At 44.5% G+C, this 18,219-nt stretch overlaps 1 protein-coding gene across 2 annotated transcripts in view; it reads left to right on the top strand.

Annotated features, from left to right (window-relative positions):
• The window catches only part of Nhej1 (non-homologous end joining factor 1), a 96,292-nt gene extending 78,661 nt beyond the window's left edge, over window positions 1-17,631 (top strand). For both annotated transcript variants that reach the window (XM_028760643.1, XM_028760642.1), the window contains 3 exons: window positions 15,841-15,958; window positions 16,673-16,791; window positions 17,189-17,631. In XM_028760643.1, coding sequence (XP_028616476.1) covers window positions 15,841-15,958; window positions 16,673-16,791; window positions 17,189-17,263 — 312 coding nt within the window. In that variant the 3' untranslated portion in view covers window positions 17,264-17,631. The remainder of the gene's footprint in view (window positions 1-15,840; window positions 15,959-16,672; window positions 16,792-17,188) is intronic.
• The last annotated feature ends 588 nt before the right edge of the window (window positions 17,632-18,219 follow it).

The raw sequence follows: 18,219 nt of genomic DNA, 5'->3' as shown, positions 1-18,219 counted from the left end.
AGTTGCTGGAATTAAAGTTGTACACAGTTTTGTAAGGGAAGAGCTTTTGGAAATGTATCTGTGGTGGTGCTGTATGCCCTAGGATGTTTTTGAACAATAGCATGAGTATCCAGGGATGCAGGAGGAGGCACTGTGTTCCCTCCAGCACTGTATTCTAGCTTCTTGCTTTTTTAAAATTCAAATTATTAGTCAAGAACGCATATCCAAGTAGGCCATTCAAAATAGGGGTCTCAGCCAGAATTGGGATACATATCCATCTCAAAACTTTTTTTTTTATAAATATGAACCATATGTTGCATGAGCACAGTGGCCATATCTATGTTCCCATCTGAACTTCAAGTGCCTACTTCAGGGCCTGGCACATAGTAGATACTCAGCACACACTAGCTAAGTGGATAGTTCCTAGACACCAGAACTTCACAGCCTAGGGGAGGGATTGGAAACCTGCAAACAACTGGTAATTGAGGCTTGGCAAGGTGATATATTCTTATAGAATCTCAGAACTCAGGGGGCTAAGGAGGAGGATTGAGTGTTTGAGACCAGTCTGAATGTGTGACTTTGTTTCAAAAACAGAGACAACAAAATCTCAGTAACTAAAAATGTTGTAGGGGTTTTTAGGAGAACCTCAGAGTGCTCCAAAATCAGATATTCCCAGTGACCTGAGTGATGGGAAGCCCAGCCCCTGTAGGCGCAGGGGCACAGATAGGAAGAGGCATCCTCCAGATCTGCCGAGGAAGAAGTCTGCATGGCTGTTATCTAGACTTTCATAGGCAATTTTCGGGAAAAGAAGGGTCCATTCAGCACTGCCCCCTCCCCATAGTGTTCCTTACATATCCAGCTTTGTTCCATGATGCCTGGAACTGCTGCTATTGACTGAATCAAAGGCTGCACTGTGTGGCTGACCTAAGAACAATTGGTTGTTTATGCATTTGACTCCCTAGCCAGACTATGAGCTTCTTGAGGGTAGTGAAGCTTGTTTCATCCCAGGACACAGCTTGCGGCTAGCTATGCAATAATTTTCTTTATTGACTGGATATAGTGACAGTCAGTACTTTTTGTGTGCTTCCTAGGTGTCTGATACTGCAGTGAGTACTGTGTTCCCCTTTTACACAGTTGGAGAAACAAAGGCTTAGGCAGATGAAGTCATAGACCCATAGATTTAAATGATAGCTGTTTGACTGTAGAACCTACTGTTGTGCTAAAACTAAGTATCTTTCCTGGTTGCCTTCAAGTAATTGAGGGTGTTTGGAACTCTCAAGAAAGCAGAATTAATACATCACTTACATCATCTCATTTGACAATCATTGTGACAGTCCTCATGTGTAGCGGGATAGTTTTCCCGCAAGTTGGGAGGAGCTAAGGTAGGAGGAGTAAGGGAGGAAGAGGAAAGGGGAGAGGAGGAGCAAGGCGAGGAAGAGACTCATGGCTCTGAGTTTACTGTTAGGGTGTTTTCTAGATTTTAATTAGAAATAGCTGAGAGGATTTAATGGACAACAGTCCAGATTACTTTACATAGATAGTTGGTTTTCAAAAACATCAGAAGTCCACAGAATTGACATTACAGACATTTCTGTATTAATGTTCATTTTTATTAGAGACCTGTCTGCTCCTGACAGCTTCCCTGTCTTGGATTCTAAGAAGAAATTGAGCATCTTTGGAGTTACTCCAGTTGTGGTGAGAGAGCCACTAGGCAAGAATTGCCTCTTTTCATCTACAGACAAATAACTGTCCAGAAAAGGACACACTTGTGGGATAGTTGACTGATTATATCTGCCAAGACAGAGTGATCCGCCCTTAAAAATTTTGCATTACTAGGTCTGTCAGACGATCTTGGACCAGAAAGCTGAAGACCAGGTGCTCCAATGTTTTGAAGTAAGGGATTGTCCAGGTGTTCAGTGGTCTCTATAAATTGGCTAAGTTTTGGAAGCTATGCTTTGTGCTTTTCATATCTTCAGTTAATTCAGTCATTCTGGATTTCTGATGGGGTTGAAGACTTACAGTCTCATAGCCAACCCAGGCTATTTACTTTGAGAGAAAAGATTTGAGAGGAAGATTTTCAGCTGACATTCATTCTAAAGCCAGGACAAAAGCCAGGTTCAGAACTAAGTCTTATAGTTAGGAGAGATGATGGAGATTCTGTTTAGTTGACAAAAATGATGGACTGGGTATTAGGTCTATCTTGTACCTTACTGATACAAATTGGTATAGTTGTGCTCTAATTGTATTTTGAGAGAAAGATTTTTTTTTTAAGAAGAAGGGTGATATGTAGCGGGATATTTTTCCTGAAAGTTGGGAGGAGCTAAGGTGGGAGGAGCAAGGGAGGAAGAGGAGAGGGGAGAAGAGAAGCGAGGCGAGGAAGAGACAGATGGAGGCTGGAGAACCATGCTTGGACAGAGAGCAGTCCTGGGTAAGAGCTTATATCTAGGTTAGTTAGTTGGTTAACACTTCTAATTATGTGAGCATCTTGTTATTTGAGCATTACCAAACATATAAAGCCTTTGGTTAATCAATAAGCATTAGAGTCTCATTTCTACAGGGTACCACATGAATAATGGGATGGCCTGGGCTCAGCCCAGCCTTGTGGAGACAGCGTGGAAGATTGGCAGAGCCATCTCCCACACTGGCATCTCGTGGGTGGCAGGGCCGGTTTTTCTGGCTGGCCGTTTCTAGCTGTGTCGTGCACATGGCCTCTGGCTGCAGAACATGGTGGCAGAACTAAGCAGAGCTAAGCAGAGCCGCCGGTCGGCCCAAGAAAACTCCATTTAAATATCTCCCACAACACTCATGGATAAGGACTGTGTGTGTGTGTGTGTTAAATCTAGGCCTCACACATGCTAGTCAGCCACTACCTCTGAGCAGCATCCCCAGCCTTTACTTTACTAATTTTATTGTATGAAAGTTGAAGCGCAAAAAAATTAAGTTGCTTTTCCAAGATAATAAAGCAAGTATGTAGGTAATGGATTAATTCAGAACTAGGTCTGTTTGATTTTAGAATCTGAGGTTTTCCTCTATTCAATTTCATGCTGACTCCAGTTTCTCAAGCACTGGATACCTGTGCTACTGACTATGTTGAAGCCCTTTAAAGGCTGTCTAGATCTCCATATATAGCTCTGGGTCTCCTGAAACTTGATGTGTAGACTGGCTTGGCCTGGTAGTCACAGATCTGCCTACCTCTCCTTCCTGAGTGTTGGGTTAAATGTATCTGCCCCCACACTCAGCAGGAGGATGTTTTTAACTATGGTTATTTGTATATATGTATGGGGGTGCTATAACAAGCATATGGAGGCCAGAGGACAACATGCAGGAATCATTTGACTCCTTCCACTATGTGGGTCCCAGAAATCAAACTTAGGTTGTCTGGCTTAGTGGTATCTTTAAAAAAAAAAACTTTAAGATTTTATTTTATTATATTATTATTATTGTCTGTATGTAAGTAGGTGGGTATGATTTGGGGGGTGGAGAGGCAAGGACATCATGGTGTGATATGGGCTCTGATGACTGAACTCGGGTCATCAAGCTTGCATGTCATAGCACCTTTACCCACTGAGCCCTCTCACCAGCCCAGCCCAGATATGCTGTAATTTTGTTTGTCCATTCATCTGTGATGGCATTTGAGTTCTCCCTACTCTTTGACTATCGTGAACAATGCTGCAGTGAATATTTGTGAATAGTTTTTGTGGTGCTGAGGTTTGAACACAGAGCTTTACCCTCTCATGAAAACCTACATCCTTATCCACATCCTTCAAAATGTACACACTACCATGTGATCACGTTTTCAACTTTCAACATTTAAATCATAGAGTAATTGATTGTTACTTCTTTGAGGAATTAATCTGTTTTCAGGGTGTTTTTTCTCTTATCAATTTTCTCTTATTAATAAATATTTTGAATCAAAATATAAGATGTGGCTGGATATGGTAGCACATGTCTTTGTGAGGCAGAAGCAGGTGTAGCCCCATGAGCTCGAAGCTAGCCTGGTCTATGTTTAAAGCTCCAGGCCAGTCAGGTCTACATAGTAGGATCCTGTCTCAAAACAACAAGAAACCCACTTAAAGTATAGGATGCTTATTTTTTAAAATGCCAATAAGCATCTAACTTGGAGAATTATCATAAAATGTACAGCTGTGTAACCAGCACCCAAATCAAAAATTAAAAATTTCGGGGCTGGAAAGAGAGTTCAGCAGTTAAGAACACTGGTGTTTCTTCCAGATGACCCAGGTTTAATTCCCAGCAACCACATAGTGGTTCACAACGATCTATAGTTCCAGTCCTAGGAGCTCTGATACCCTCTTCTGTGCCTCAGAGGGAACTACACACATGTGGTGCGGACATAGTCATACATAGAAAATAAAAATAAATAGCCTCTAAAGTACTCACCTCCCACCTCAGAAAGGTAACCAGTGTCCTGATTTCTTATGTAATTATTAAATTTGCCTGTTTTTTTTGACAGTTTTCTTATTTTACTGGATATTTTATTTATTTACATTTCAGATGTTATCCCTTTTCCCCATTCCCCCCCTAAGGACCCCCTTATCCCGTCCCCCTCCTCCTCCTTCTATGAGGATGTGCCCTCACCCACCCACTCCTACCTCCCGCCCTCGAATTCCTCCACACTGGAGCATCCAGCCTCCACAGGACCAAGGACCTCCTCTCCCACTAATGCCTGACAAAGGCCATCCTCCACTACATATAAGCTGGAGCCATGGTTCCCTCCCTATGTACTCCCAGGCTGGAGATTTAGACCCTGAGAGCTCTGGTTGGTTGGTATTGTTGCTCTCCCCATGGGCCCGCAAGCCCCTTTAGCTCCTTCAGTCTTCTCTCTAATTCCTGCATTGGGAACTCCATGCTCAGTTCAATGGTTAGCTGCGTACATCCGCCTCTGTATCTCTGTATATGTCAGGCTCTGGCAGAGCCTCTCAGGAGATAAGTATATCAGGCTCCTGTCAGCATGCACTTCCTGGCATCCACAACAGTGTCTGCCTTTGATGACTGCACATGGGATGGATTCCCAGGTGGGGCAGTCTCGAGACGACCCCTCCTCCAGTCTCTGCTCCACACTTTGTGTCTGTATTTGCTCCCATGAGTATTTTGTTACTCTTTCTAAGAAGGACCGAAGCACCCACACTTTGGTCTTCCTTCTTCTTGAGCTTCATGTGCTCTGTGGGTTGTATCATGGATATTCCGAGCTTTTGGGCTAATATCCACTTATCAGTGAGGGCATACCATGTGTGTTCTTTTGTGATGGGGTTACCTCACTCAGGATGATATTTTCTAGTTCCATCCATTTGCCTAAGAATTTCATGAATTTGCCTGTTTTAAAATCGTATCCAAATGCTGTAATCTCTAATGCATTCAGTTTGTCTGACCTCTTCACTCTGCTTATGAAGTTTATCCATTGTATATATGGCAGAATTTTCATTTCTGTATGCTATTTCACTGCGAGACTGTGCCACAATCTGTCTCTTTGTATTTGAATGAGCACAGTGAACTGGAATGGTTGGCTCATAGGTAATATGTGAATATTTAGATTTGGTAGATACTGACAAATCATTTTTCAAAGTGATCACATCATTTTATTCCCATAAAGCAGTATTTGAGAGTTTAAAGATTGTTAAAATTTTTACTACTGATGTGTGTTTGTGTGTGCATGTGAGAGAAAGAGGGGGTCATGGAAAGCACACATGTAGAGATCAGAGGACAGCTTTCTGGAGTCAGTTCTCTTTGTCCTCTGTCCACTGTGGATTCCCAGGATTGAGCTTAGATTGTCAGACTTGCAAGGGAAGGTACTTTTGCTAGCTTAGCCATCTTGCTGGTTCTAATATTGTAAGAGTTTAGGTTATTTCACATATTTTCCAGTACCTGATGAACGTGTGTGTATGTGTGTGTCTGTATGTGTGCATGTGTGTGTGTGCATATGTATGTTTGGGAAAGTGGTACATCATTTAGTAGAACAGGATTTATCAGAGAGAAGACAGTGTGTCACCCTCCAGAGAGCAGTCAGCAGGCAGATGAAGGCAAGAAGCCCTTGAACCTGCCATAGGCTGTGTTCCCAGCTGTCAGGCATGTAATTTGGGTGAAAGAGAATCTCCTTGGTGGCAGAGGTCTTACAGAGAACACTCCTGATCCCCCACTTCACCTTTGCACCTGCAGGCCCAGCTGACTGCTGTCCTCTCATCTACATGAAACCTGGAAAGTAGTGAACTCTGCACAACACTAGTGGCCCAGGGCAGAGCTGCCAGTTTATTGTTAAATGTGAGACTCTTCCTTTCTGGTCCCACCACATTGTTTCATTTCCATTTGGGAAGGGATGTGGAGGTGGCAGAATTTGAGAGATGTGATAACCTGATGTTGAGACTGCCTGTTCCCTTCGAGGCCAGCCACAGCCAGAGGGACAGGAGCTGTTTGTTTGGGGCAAAGAAAGGAGTAGGAAGCAAAGCAAAGGAAAGGGAGTTGTGATTGCACTTACTATGGGGCTCAGAGGACTCATCCCCCCAGGAAACCACTTTGGTCCCTCGAGCCCCTTTGCTACTCATTAGTTGCTGTGCAGACTAGAAAGCCATGGTTTGTGCTGGGGCTGGGTGGGGCTCCAGGGATAGTTTGGGCTCTGGCCCTCCAAAGGAAAGGGGGTTGGTTATAGAGTGAGCGGAGGGTCACAGCTCAGTCTGTGCCATTTGCTTGTCACCTTGAGAAGTTCCACCTTGTCTAGCAAAACCTCCTTTCAGAGGCAGCTACCACAAAGGGCTCTTATAAGAGCAGCTGCCCCACCCCCATCCCCACTTCCACTCCCTCTGCCATTATTTTTCTTTGGGGCCTTCCTGCAATGACTCTGGGAGGCTGTGCTTCTTTCTAAAGGCAATTCAGAATTTAGCGTCTCCCTGTAGCACAGTCATTTTGTGATTTTTCTGGTGCCCTGGGAGACTGTGTAGTAGTTAAGCATAGCTTACCTCCTCCAGAAAGCATTTTGGTTCTTCTTCTCTCTGCAGCTTGGGTCATTTGGGCCCTTAAGAAGGGAGATAGAGCTACTTTCTAGTAGCTGCTGAACCTCAGAACAGGAACCAGCCTCCTCTCAGGGGAAAAATGGACTTGACCATGGTGGTGCTGTGAGGTCTTCTGCATAGTCGGTCAAGGGAAGGTTCCTAAAGTCACCTCTGGATCTTCTATGTTTTTATTCTGCTGTGCATTGAGAGACTCAATTCAGGCCTTTGTTTTTTCATATATGAAATAAGAATGATTCTGGTGCCTGGTTGGTAAGGTAAATATGGAGGTTTGTTGTGTTAATTTAAAAAGTTAGTTATTCTTGACAGCTAACCGCTGTGCCCTGCCACCGCTGACCTCTATGGTGAGCTCCTCTCTCACTTGTAGCATCCATACAGTGCTGGGCTAGAGAGGAAAACAACTGAGCAATCTGGGTAGTTGTTGTTGGGATTTTTGTTTTGTTTGTTTTTCAAGACAGGGTTTCTCTGTATAGCCCGGGCTGTCCTGGAACTCACTTTGTAGACCAGGCTGGCCTCGAACTCAGAAATCCACCTGCTTCTGCCTCCCAAGTGCTGAAATTAAAGGCATGCGCCACCACCGCCCAGTGTCTGGGTAATATTGATTGTAGAGAATGTGCTTAGCATGTGTGACCCTCCAGCATCACATTACTGTAAAGTTATTCAGGTGTGGTGACATTTACAAAAAGATCACTAGCAAGTTCAAGACCAGCTACCCAGTGAATTTTTTTTCAGAAATCAAAGCAAATCAACTAAATTCTTAGTCTTGGAAGCATTGTTCCAGCCTTCTGCCTGGATCTTTCCTGTGTAGTCTTCCTTCTCACCTCCCTTCTTTTCAATCTGAAAACACATGTGACCTGAACTGTTTCTTTGGAACTGCGTGAGCTCTTCCCTGTGTTAATCTCTGTTGTAGTTCCAGGGTGGAGTGAGAACCAAATGTTAAAAATACACTGGTTTCAAGCAAGGCCAACAAGAGAGTGATGGGGCAGTTGACTAGACGAGCACATGGAGTTTTGCACATTACTGCAAGCATGCCTCTGTTCTTCTACCTTGCTGTAAAAGGGAGAGGCACAAAGTAGACTATAAGTTAAATAATTTTCAAGATCCCTATGCCACAACTAATTTTAAGGTCTCTAAACACAAGACTGTACCCAGATTGCTCAATTGTGTTTCTCTCTAGCCCAGCACTGTGTGGATGCACCAAGTGAGAGAGGGGCTCACCATGGAGGTCAGCGGTGGCAGGGCACAGCCGTCAGAGGCGGCCTTGTGATAGGCACAGACCCAAACAAAGCAAAGTCAGACCAAACACTGAGCAGTGTCATCTGTGTTGTTAATCTCCCACGTGAACCTTAAAGGACAGTGCGCCCTTAGGATGCTGTGTGCTCTTTCCCCAAGTCACCAAGGTTTCTCAGCATCGAGCACATAGAGGACTCAGTTTGGTTTTTTTTTCCTTCATGACTGGTTATTATTTGTATAAAACAATGGGTTTCATCATGGTATTTTCATAACTCATATGGGGTACTGTGATTATATTCAGCTGTATGGGACTGTTCAGACAGTGAGGGACAAAATAGGAGAACCTCTCATGGTTAGGTCTTGCCTAAAACTCAGAAATTGTTTATCCACGTGAACTGCTATGAAGAAGCAAGATGGGACAGTTGGCTGTTGTCATCTGAAGCCTGGGCCTCAGCACTGTGCTACTGTTCTCTCTGTCTTCTTTGTTTCCCTCTCATGTGCCAAGTAATTGAGAGATTAATCCCACCCCAAACCATTTGTCTGTCAGCTCTCTTGGTGACAGACTGGAGTGCATGTCATTCTGCTTTCCAAATACCCTTATGAAGTGATGTAGCAGAGCCTTTCCTAGCCCTGTTAGCAAGGAAGCAAGAAATATCAGTAGTCATGAAAACCATTTCCATTTGAAACACTGCTAGGTAGCTTGGGCTCTGTTAATACTTTAAAAATTATTTAAATTGCTTGTGCCTCTCTCTCTCTCTCTCTCTCTCTCTCTCTCTCTCTCTCTCTCTGTGTGTGTGTGTGTGCGTGTGCTCACATGCACACTCCTAAATATATACTATGGCATGCCAGTGGAGGTCATGCTTTGTGTGTTTCACAGAGAGAGTTATAACTGAACTTCTTTTGTTTCTGTTCCCTGCCTGCAAAGGTCAAATGGAATGAGGGTAAAGCCTTGGCCTCTTGAGCAGGTTCTGAGAAGTGGGAGAATAAAGGCAATTTGTGAGAATCAACAAGAGTTGGTATGGGGAATTGAGGAACCATAACTCATACTGGGCAGGTGCCCTTCACAAGCACTAAGGGCCAGGAAGATTGCTCAGCACTTAAGAGCACTTGGTTTCCAGGTCAGGTAGACTCACTGTAATTCCAGCTCTGAAGACTCCAAATCCAACATCCTCTTCTGGACTTCATAGGTACATGCTCTCCGACATATAAACTTTCCTCCATGTATCACATAATTTAAAAACATCTTCTAAAAAAAAACAATATTAATTAATCATCTCCCAAGGTCCATGCACTAGTGCTCCCAAAGTAGGTGTTGGTCACTTGTTTTTCTGGTGAAGTAACAGGGGCTTTCAGACCCGCTAACACAGCAGGGAACTGGTGTGGTGGTAGGGGATGGTGACCCTGGGCTCTCTCCCTCACCTGTGTCTTGATCAATCACTGAATCGTTTGGAAAACTTGTGCTTTGGGATGCCAGTCGAAATAAGTTAATGAGAGCACACCCCAGCTTCTCTGTATGTGCTGTCCTTTACACATGTCTTGAGTTAGTTTGGCATAGGAATAGGGCCAGGCAAGAGAACACTCGGTAGCTGACTCCACATGGTGGTGAATGCCTATAAGGAGGGTGGAGGAAGAAGGATCAGAATTTCAAGACAGTCCCTGATACTTTATAACATGTAACACATGTGAGGCTAGTCTGAGGGACACAGCAGTGCCCCAGTGCACTTTGCAGCCTGTCTTCTCTACCTCACCCAGGGCCACCCTTCTGAACATAAAGTGGAGTATTTCACCCTTGGCTACATCATGTCATGATTCAGATAAACACAGGAACCTGCCATTTACCTGCCATGCTTGTTCTCTCATGCAGTGAGACCACCTAATTCACCATTCATACTGAGACACTTGAAAAAGGAGAAAGACTAATAATAATCAAAATGAGTAGTAGACATAAACTAGACTGTTCCTGAAAACAACTCAACCACATGGATTGCTCTCACTTCCATTTAGAGTCTTTTGAAATGTACTTTATGATACCTTCTTTGACCTCTGTTTAGAGCTATATCACAGGGCTGGAGAAATGGCTGCACAGTTAATAGAACTTGCTGCTCTTCCAGAGAACTGAGTTCAGTTACCAGCACCCACTTCAGGTGGCTGCAACTACCTGTAACTTACCTCTAGGGGATCTGACACCCATGCACAGATAGATAGTTAGATAGATAGATAGATAGATAGATAGATAGATAGATAGATAGATAGATGGATGAAACAGTACATAACATTCTTGTCCCATTCTACAATACTTTGACTAAGTTATTTTATTTCATGGACTCTTTTGTTTTTTCCCATGACTTTATCTGTGTGTGTGTGTGTGTGTGTGTGTGTGTGTGTGTGTGTGTGAGAGAGAGAGAGAGAGAGAGAGAGAGAGAGAGAGAGAGAGAGTATGAATTTAGCATGCAACACTTGTGCCATGGCACCTATGTGGAAGTCAGAGGACAACTTGAAGGAGTTCTTTCCTTCTACCATGTATGTCCTGGGTATTGAACTCAGAACATCAGCTTGGAGGCCTTTCTCAGTGGGAACTGAGCCATCTTGCCAGCCTCTAAGAGTATGAATTGGTCTTCTCCCTAGAGTGTAAGCCTCCAGAGGGCAGCATCTGCTCAGTCCTGAGCTCCTTGGTGTTTCTTAGACTTGAGTAGGCTGCCAGAGATGGCTGAAAAAACTGGCTCATTAAATGCATCCTAAATCACGTGTGTTGTTCCCATTTACTTGTTTGGCAAACCTTTTGGCAGTTAGGGCCTTGGAGTTTTCTAATGCTGTTTCTTATCTCTAAGAGAAGCTAATTGAGAGAGTCACCAGGAGTCCCAGGATGGAGGTGTGGGCACTCTAGGGAGACAGCAGAGTTTGCCACAGTGCAGGAGGGAAGTGAGAACTTGTTACCTTAAAGGCAATCTCATGTTGGAGGTCCAACCTTGATGGGTATGACAGGGTGAGGGTTAGTACCTGACCTTGGAATGGTGCTAGCTCTGGGACAAATGCCAGAAGCAACCAAAAGGAAGATGCTGGAGGGTTCTGGTTAGCTTGCTTCCCCTGGTCTTTCTTTTTTTTTTTTTTTTTTTTTTTGGTTTTTTCGAGACAGGGTTTCTCTGTGGAGCCCTGGCTGTCCTGGAACTCACTCTGTAGACCAGGCTAGCCTCGAACTCTCGAACTCAGAGATCCACCTGCCTCTGCCTCCCAAGTGCTGGGATTAAAGGCGTGTGCCACCACCGCCCGGCTCCCCTGGTCTTTCTATCTGTTAAATCTGTCCTCAGACAGAAGTGCATATTCATAGGGGAGCTGTGTATTATTGGTGTGAGCTTTTCTCAGGATTCTAAAGCTTCCTTTTCTGGAACATCTTAGAAGAAAGAATGAGGGAGCAGACCACATATCCCTGGTTAAAGGTTCCCATTGATTCTTGCCAACAAATCCTCTGGGATTCCTCGAATTTCTGCACCATGGGTATGTGTTTTGGATTTGATCAAGTGTCGATGACTCCAAAAGAAGGTGGTAAGCTTGGGCCCTAGGAACAAAGATGGGCTGCAACAAGGGACAAAAAAAAAAAAAAAAAAAAAAAAGACATCCCATGGATGTTCTGTCATTCTGGTTTCCTCAAAGTTTCTTACATGGTGTAAGCAGGAACAGAGCCCTAGTGAATTGTTTCAGGAGGGTAAACATTTGTTGGCAATGGAAGAATTATACAGTGACTGATGGAGGGTTATATAGTGGCTAATGAGATGGTTATACAGAAGCTGACAGGTTATACACTGGCTGATGGGAGTTATACATTGGTGATGGGGGTTATACAGTGTTGAGGGGAGATATACAGTGGCTGACTGAGAGGGTTATACAGTGTTGAGGGGAGATATACATTAGCTGACTGAGAGGGTTATACAGTGTTGAGGGGAGATATACAGTAGCTGACTGAGAGGGTTATACAGTGTTGAGGGGAGATATACAGTAGCTGACTGAGAGGGTTATACAGTGTTGAGGGGAGATATACAGTGGCTGATGAGAGGCTTATACAGTGGCTGATGAGGGCTCTACAGTGGTGATGGGCGGCCAAGCAGTGCTTGTGATGCTTGCCGTCAATGATAAAGAAGGACTAGGAGTGAAGTAAATGTAACAAAGAGTTCTGAGTCCACATTGTTTCAGTATTATTTGGGGACCAAGGAAGCTTTGGCAAAAACAGTTATGAAACACAAGGAAATCTCCATGATGTGACCCAAATTCAGAAAGAATTAGGGTTACAATTCAGTGGGTGTGGGTTTAACTTTCTCATTGCACTCTGCATAACACAGCCCACTTGTTCACACTTTTGTGCCACACATATTCCCATGGTGCTCAGAGTCTAACTGTGCAAGGCTCACCTTGGTGTCACCACTTCTGAGGCTTTTTCAAAGAACCACTAGGATTACAGTTAGTCTCCATCACCATTGGCTTATAATTCTGTTACAGCAGATCACTTGACACACAAAACAAAACTGTAAGTGTATCCCTGTCACACACATGCAAATGTGAGTTCTCAGAGGTTAGCTTTCACTGATGGCTGGTCAATGTTTCACTCAGATCTGTTCTGAGGAAGGCAGGACTGAGGTATCCACCCCCTGCACCTCCTCCTATAGTGCCTGCTATCTATAATCCCAGCCCCCCAGGGGGCGAGGCTTGAATTGTCTCTGGGCTAATCAGATGGATGGTCATGCTGTAGGCTCACCTGACTCTTCTTGCCCTGCTGTTCTGGTCAGTGACCCGCTCTATGCTGGTACATGGTGCTCCTGGCTAGGCATACTTACAGCAGGAGACACTATTTACTTTGCTTAGTTCCGACTCCAGCATTCTTGCTTTGATCTCTGTGGCCTGCCTCACCTCGCCCTGCCATTGTCCTGCCCTGGGAGCTAATGCTGCTCCTTTCCTAGCTCGGGTGGCCATATACCTCTCTTTCCTGGGTATTCTGGGAGGATGTGCAGGGACTCAGTGATGCTGAAGAGCCCTTAAGGGCTCCAGTCTGTACCAATTGCTGCTTTTCCCCACCCCCCACTCCCACATTGAGTTTCTTCCTTTTTATCTGTTCTGTTTTCTTGTCACCTTAGTGATAACAGATAAACTATGATGTAAGAGACTGTAGACTGTGAACCTGGGGAAGGCTATATTTTCATGTTGACTAGTTCTGCTATACAGTGAAGCAAATGAGTAGTGGTTTTATGTTTATTTCCTAAAGACAGACTGCTTATAATTTAACTGTTTTTCTGTTTATTAGTTGAGACAAACTACCTCAGCCAAATGTGTCCTGCTAGTGCCTTCCATGTTCATTCAGTCACAAACTGTTGAGTCCCCAATGGACGAGAAGCTAATCTAGGTGACAGGAATGTGGTAATGAAGAAGAGGGGGAAGTGGGTTAATATTTAAAGTACTTAGAGCAGTGCACAAGGTAGGCATTTAGTAAATGATATTGCTAGTATTTTTCTGAGGCTAGACCTGTGAGTGGGATAGCCGTTGGCAACTATTGGGCCAGCCTCTCTGAGAAGGGGCAAATAGAGGCAAGACCAAGGTTAGGTTTCTAGACTTGGATTCAGGTTCAGAGTAGCCATGGCTTGAGCCCCTTTTTACTTCTAATACTTCATTTCAGAGTTAAGAACATGTGCTGGTAAAAATCAAGCCTAGAGAATGAGTCTTTGATTCCATGTGAAGGGTAGGAGTCAGTGACTCTGGTCTGCCTGGGCCCTGCCCAGCCTATTTATGCAGGCTGTGCTGTACCTACCAAGTCATGTGTGGATGACTAGAGAGGGTGTACGTTTCTTGAGGAAAGATCCCAGACACTGAAGGAGAGAATCTTTTGGTCTCTCTGCTGCCAGGGCTTGCTGCCCATCTAGTAGAGGCTATCTTGTGGAAGAAGTAGCCTATGGAATAGAAAGTTGAACCTAGTAAAGAGCGGTAGGGTAGAGGTGCCATGGCCTGCTGCTTACCTTTGGTTTCAGTTCCCTCAGGGAGTATAGTTGAAGATGGCTGGTATGATAACTCATGAGGATTACTGCTGGAGGCAAAGTTTAGACTCGAGGCTCCCTGATTCATTGTCTGTAGTTTCCAGTGAAAGTCCAAGCCTTATTAAAACCTGGGTTATATTGCAATAAAATGAAAGAAAGTCCAAGCCTGAGGTAGTCTTTATGAGGTGAGGTTGGAGGAGGATGAATGTTTATTATCCCCTGTTGGGTCAACAGATTTTTCAACCTCTGCCCTACTCGAGGGAGACTAACTATAATCCTAGTGGTCCAGCACCCAATCCACTACTTCTCACAAGTTCTTTTCTTTCCTCACAGTGGGTTTCAGAAACTAATGTCAGGCTGAAGGTATAGCATCCACCTAGCATGTATGAAGCCTTAAACTGTAAAGAAAAGAGTCCTAATAGCATAGGCGAGGTGCCCTTGACATGAGGTATGTATGGAGTAAGGATTTTAGGGTTGGCTTTCATGTAAGCTGCTGGCTTGACTACTCACATGGACCTGCTGATTTGGATGGAAACTATCATTGTTGACATGCTCAGGGACAGGTGAAGTGCTTTCTGAACTCATTCCAGGACCCTGAAGATTTGGGACTCCATAGCAAGAGTCTGCTTATGGAGCCTGTAAGATGGTTCAGTAGATAAAGGTGCTGGCTTCAAAGTCTTAGGACCTGAGTTCCATGCCCGGAACTCATGTGATGGAAGAAGAGAACCACCTCCCACAGTTTGTCTGCTGACTGCTACATATGTGTTTGTATATGTGCATGCATGTATAAATAAATAAATGCAAATAAATGCAAAAATAGCATCTGTGTGCTGTATGTGTCTTTATGTTACTGTTCTGTAAAAAGAGGAACTTTTCTCAGCCCTCAAAAAACTTGTCACCCCCTTGGGAGAAGTATCACCCCCACTGATGAGCATGTAGAGCATAGTAAAGCACAGCTGGATTACAGTCCAGTATGTAAGCTGGCAGATGGGTCTCTGAGCTCTGCTGGCTCTGACTAGCATCATGTCATCATAACTTTTTTCTTTTTTCTTACTCTGTTGTTCCTATTTGTCCCTTCCCCATCCTGGATTTCATTCTTTTTCTCATTCTTCTGTGGAAGTCCAGGAGTAAACTTAGTTAAGATGGCAAAGCATACAGCCCAGGACACTTAGGGCAGAAGCATAAAGGCTCTGGTGAGTATTCCCAGTCATAGATATTCTCTTCTGTGTTTGGTGGTGCTCCTGGGCACTGAATAATAGGTGCTAGACAAACACACAGTGAACTGTACTGCTAACCCAGAAAGACAGCATCCTAAAACAGCCCCAGAAGAGGTCATCTCCTATGAAGAAAGAAGCAAGAGACATGTGGAGTACTCACAGGAAGTGGAGACAGAGAGACATCAGAGTGGCCCTTCAGAGGAAAGCATTCAGAAAGCCTCTGGGCTGGCAGTGGCAGCAGACTTTCAAATGGAAGCCTTGTGTTGTAACATACTTCTTCTTACAGATTTGTTTGGGGTTGATGGCAGTTCTGTCAGTGGGATATCAGCTCTCTTTTTCTCTACGTCTCCAGGCAGACCAATGACAGTATCACCTTTCCTCTAGAAATTGCCAGAGGCATGTGCTATTGGTGATGGAAAGCTGTTTGCCATGAATCTGCAGAGTCTGTATGTGGCAGTTACAAAACAGCAGATCCAAGCAAGGCAGAAGCAGAAAGGCTCTGGTGAGTATTCCCAGTCACAGCTATGTCTGCTTAGGGTGGTCTGCTTAGAGCTTAAGTTCGTGCTATCTGATTAGCAGTTCTAACCATATAATCTATTTACATTTCAATTAAAAACTAAATGAATTAGCCGGGCAGTGGTGGCGCACGCCTTTAATCCCAGCATTTGGGAGGCAGAGGCAGGAGGATTTCTGAGTTCAAGGCCAGCCTGGTCTACAGAGTGAGTTCCAGGACAATCAGGGCTACACGGAGAAACCCTGTCTCGAAGAAAACAAAACCTAAAAAAAAAAAAAAAACTAAATAAATTTAAAAATTAATTTCCTGTGTACTTTAGCCACATATCAAGTGCTCAATATGGCCAGTGCAGATACAAGACACTTACTTCACCACAGAATATTCTCACTGGCCCAAGTGCTCATGAATTAGCAAGAGAGCTAGTGAAGAGATTAAGATTAAGTCACTTAACTGAGAGAATCAGGAGATGTTTGGAGATTTGGCACCTCGTGTGAGTCACGGAAACTCACTGTCCGTGCCGCAGGCAGACTTGGACGTTTTCATAGGAACAGGGTTACTCAGCCGTCTCAGCTAAGAGCCGGCTCCTTCAGTCGGTTACTATAGTAACAGCAGACTCTGCCCTTTGCCCATCGGATGCTTGGCGGACGCTTCTATTCTGAGACTGGGCATCTCTCTGCTTTCTGTTGATCTTTCTAATTTCAGGAGAAATTCAGACATCAAGCAGCACCTCCCCTCGAGGAACTGATAACCAGCTTCTAAACCAGCCAGAACAGCCCATCTCTCACACTCCAACCCTCTCAGAGCCTGAATATGAGCCTGTGGTGAGTCATACATGAGCATCTTCCTGGGCGGCCATCTGAGCACTGGACATAACTTGGCACCTGTAACCTCACAGGCATGGTCCCTGCAGTTGCTCCCTGTTGACTGCCTTGATAGTATGAGAGAGATTGTGAACTGATTCTAAATCGCAGAGCTTCTTGCTTACCCGTATCCTCCCTTGCTGTCTCCTCTCACTTGGGCTGAATAATGAACCTTAACTCCCTTTTCACCTTACTCTACTTCCAGTGACAGCCTATGAGGGACATGCCCACTTAGACTCTTACACCACTGCCTAGAATAAACCTCAAAACATGTCAAGACACTTTAAAAAGGCTTCAACCAACCAGGAGCCAAGAGGTCTGTTTCAAAACAGAGTAATTGAGTTTTCTTTCCCTCTAGGCTGCTTCAGGTCCTATTCATAGAGCTCAGCTGGTAAAGTCCAAGAGGAAGAAGCCCAGGGGACTCTTCAGTTAGCTCGCCATGTCTCAGCCACCAAGAAGAGAGCAAAACTGTTTCCTACCATCACCCAGAAAGAAGCTTACATGGCAGAGCATCCCTCAGAGGCCTGAGTTTGTATTGACAGCCCACCTGAATGGGGACTTCACCAATGGAAGCCTGACTCCAACTCATTGGCATTCCAGATATGAGTGAGGCCAGCTCGTTTGGTAGTGTTCTTTCTCTAGAACTAGCACCCTATGGCAAACTTAGATACATGAAGCAAGTTTACAAAGAAGCGCATACCCAGAATGCCTGGCTGCCTTTCTCTGGGGTCTGTCACCAGTCAGACATGCCCCTTAGAAAATTGCTCCTCCCTCAACACAGAATAAACAATGCTCACACTCTTCGACTGTTGAGATTACCTGTCTGAGGTCTCTGGACCCCAGAAATCCCATAGAACAGAACTGGGTCTCCCCTAGTCCTGCTGGGTCACATCTGAGCTATCAGCTGCATCCTACAGACCGTTCGTCAGCTTCTTTTAGGAGGCTGAGGTCAGTCAAGGTTAGAAACCTTGATCTTGAAAACTCTCTTCATGGTGGCACAAGACAGATTACACTTCTGTCAAGCTTGAGTGTGCTTTTTTTGACTCCTTCCAAAGCATAGAGAGTAGGCTAAACCATAATGTCAGGACAAATTACAAATGTCTTCAAGTAGTAGGGCGAAAGTCAGGTCTCATGGATGGAGAAAAAATTGACATTTGTGTGTGTGTCTGTGTGTCTGTGTCTTTGTGTGCCTGTGTGTGTCTGTATGTCTCTCTACACACACTCACACATAACACCACCACTCTGGCTCAAGACGGTAGCCCAAGACACTCTGTGTAGTCCCAGCTGGCCTGGAACTCACTATGTAGACCAAGGTGGCCCATGAACACAGAGGTCTGCCTCCTAGGTACTGGGACTAAAGGTGTGCACTGATTTAAACTATATACAGGA

Source organism: Grammomys surdaster, unplaced genomic scaffold (genome assembly GCF_004785775.1).
Source record: "Grammomys surdaster isolate TR1022 unplaced genomic scaffold, NIH_TR_1.0 126546, whole genome shotgun sequence".
Taxonomy (NCBI): Eukaryota; Metazoa; Chordata; class Mammalia; order Rodentia; family Muridae; genus Grammomys; species Grammomys surdaster.
Note: the sequence above shows the minus strand (reverse complement) of the source record. Positions and strands in the feature narration are given on the sequence as shown.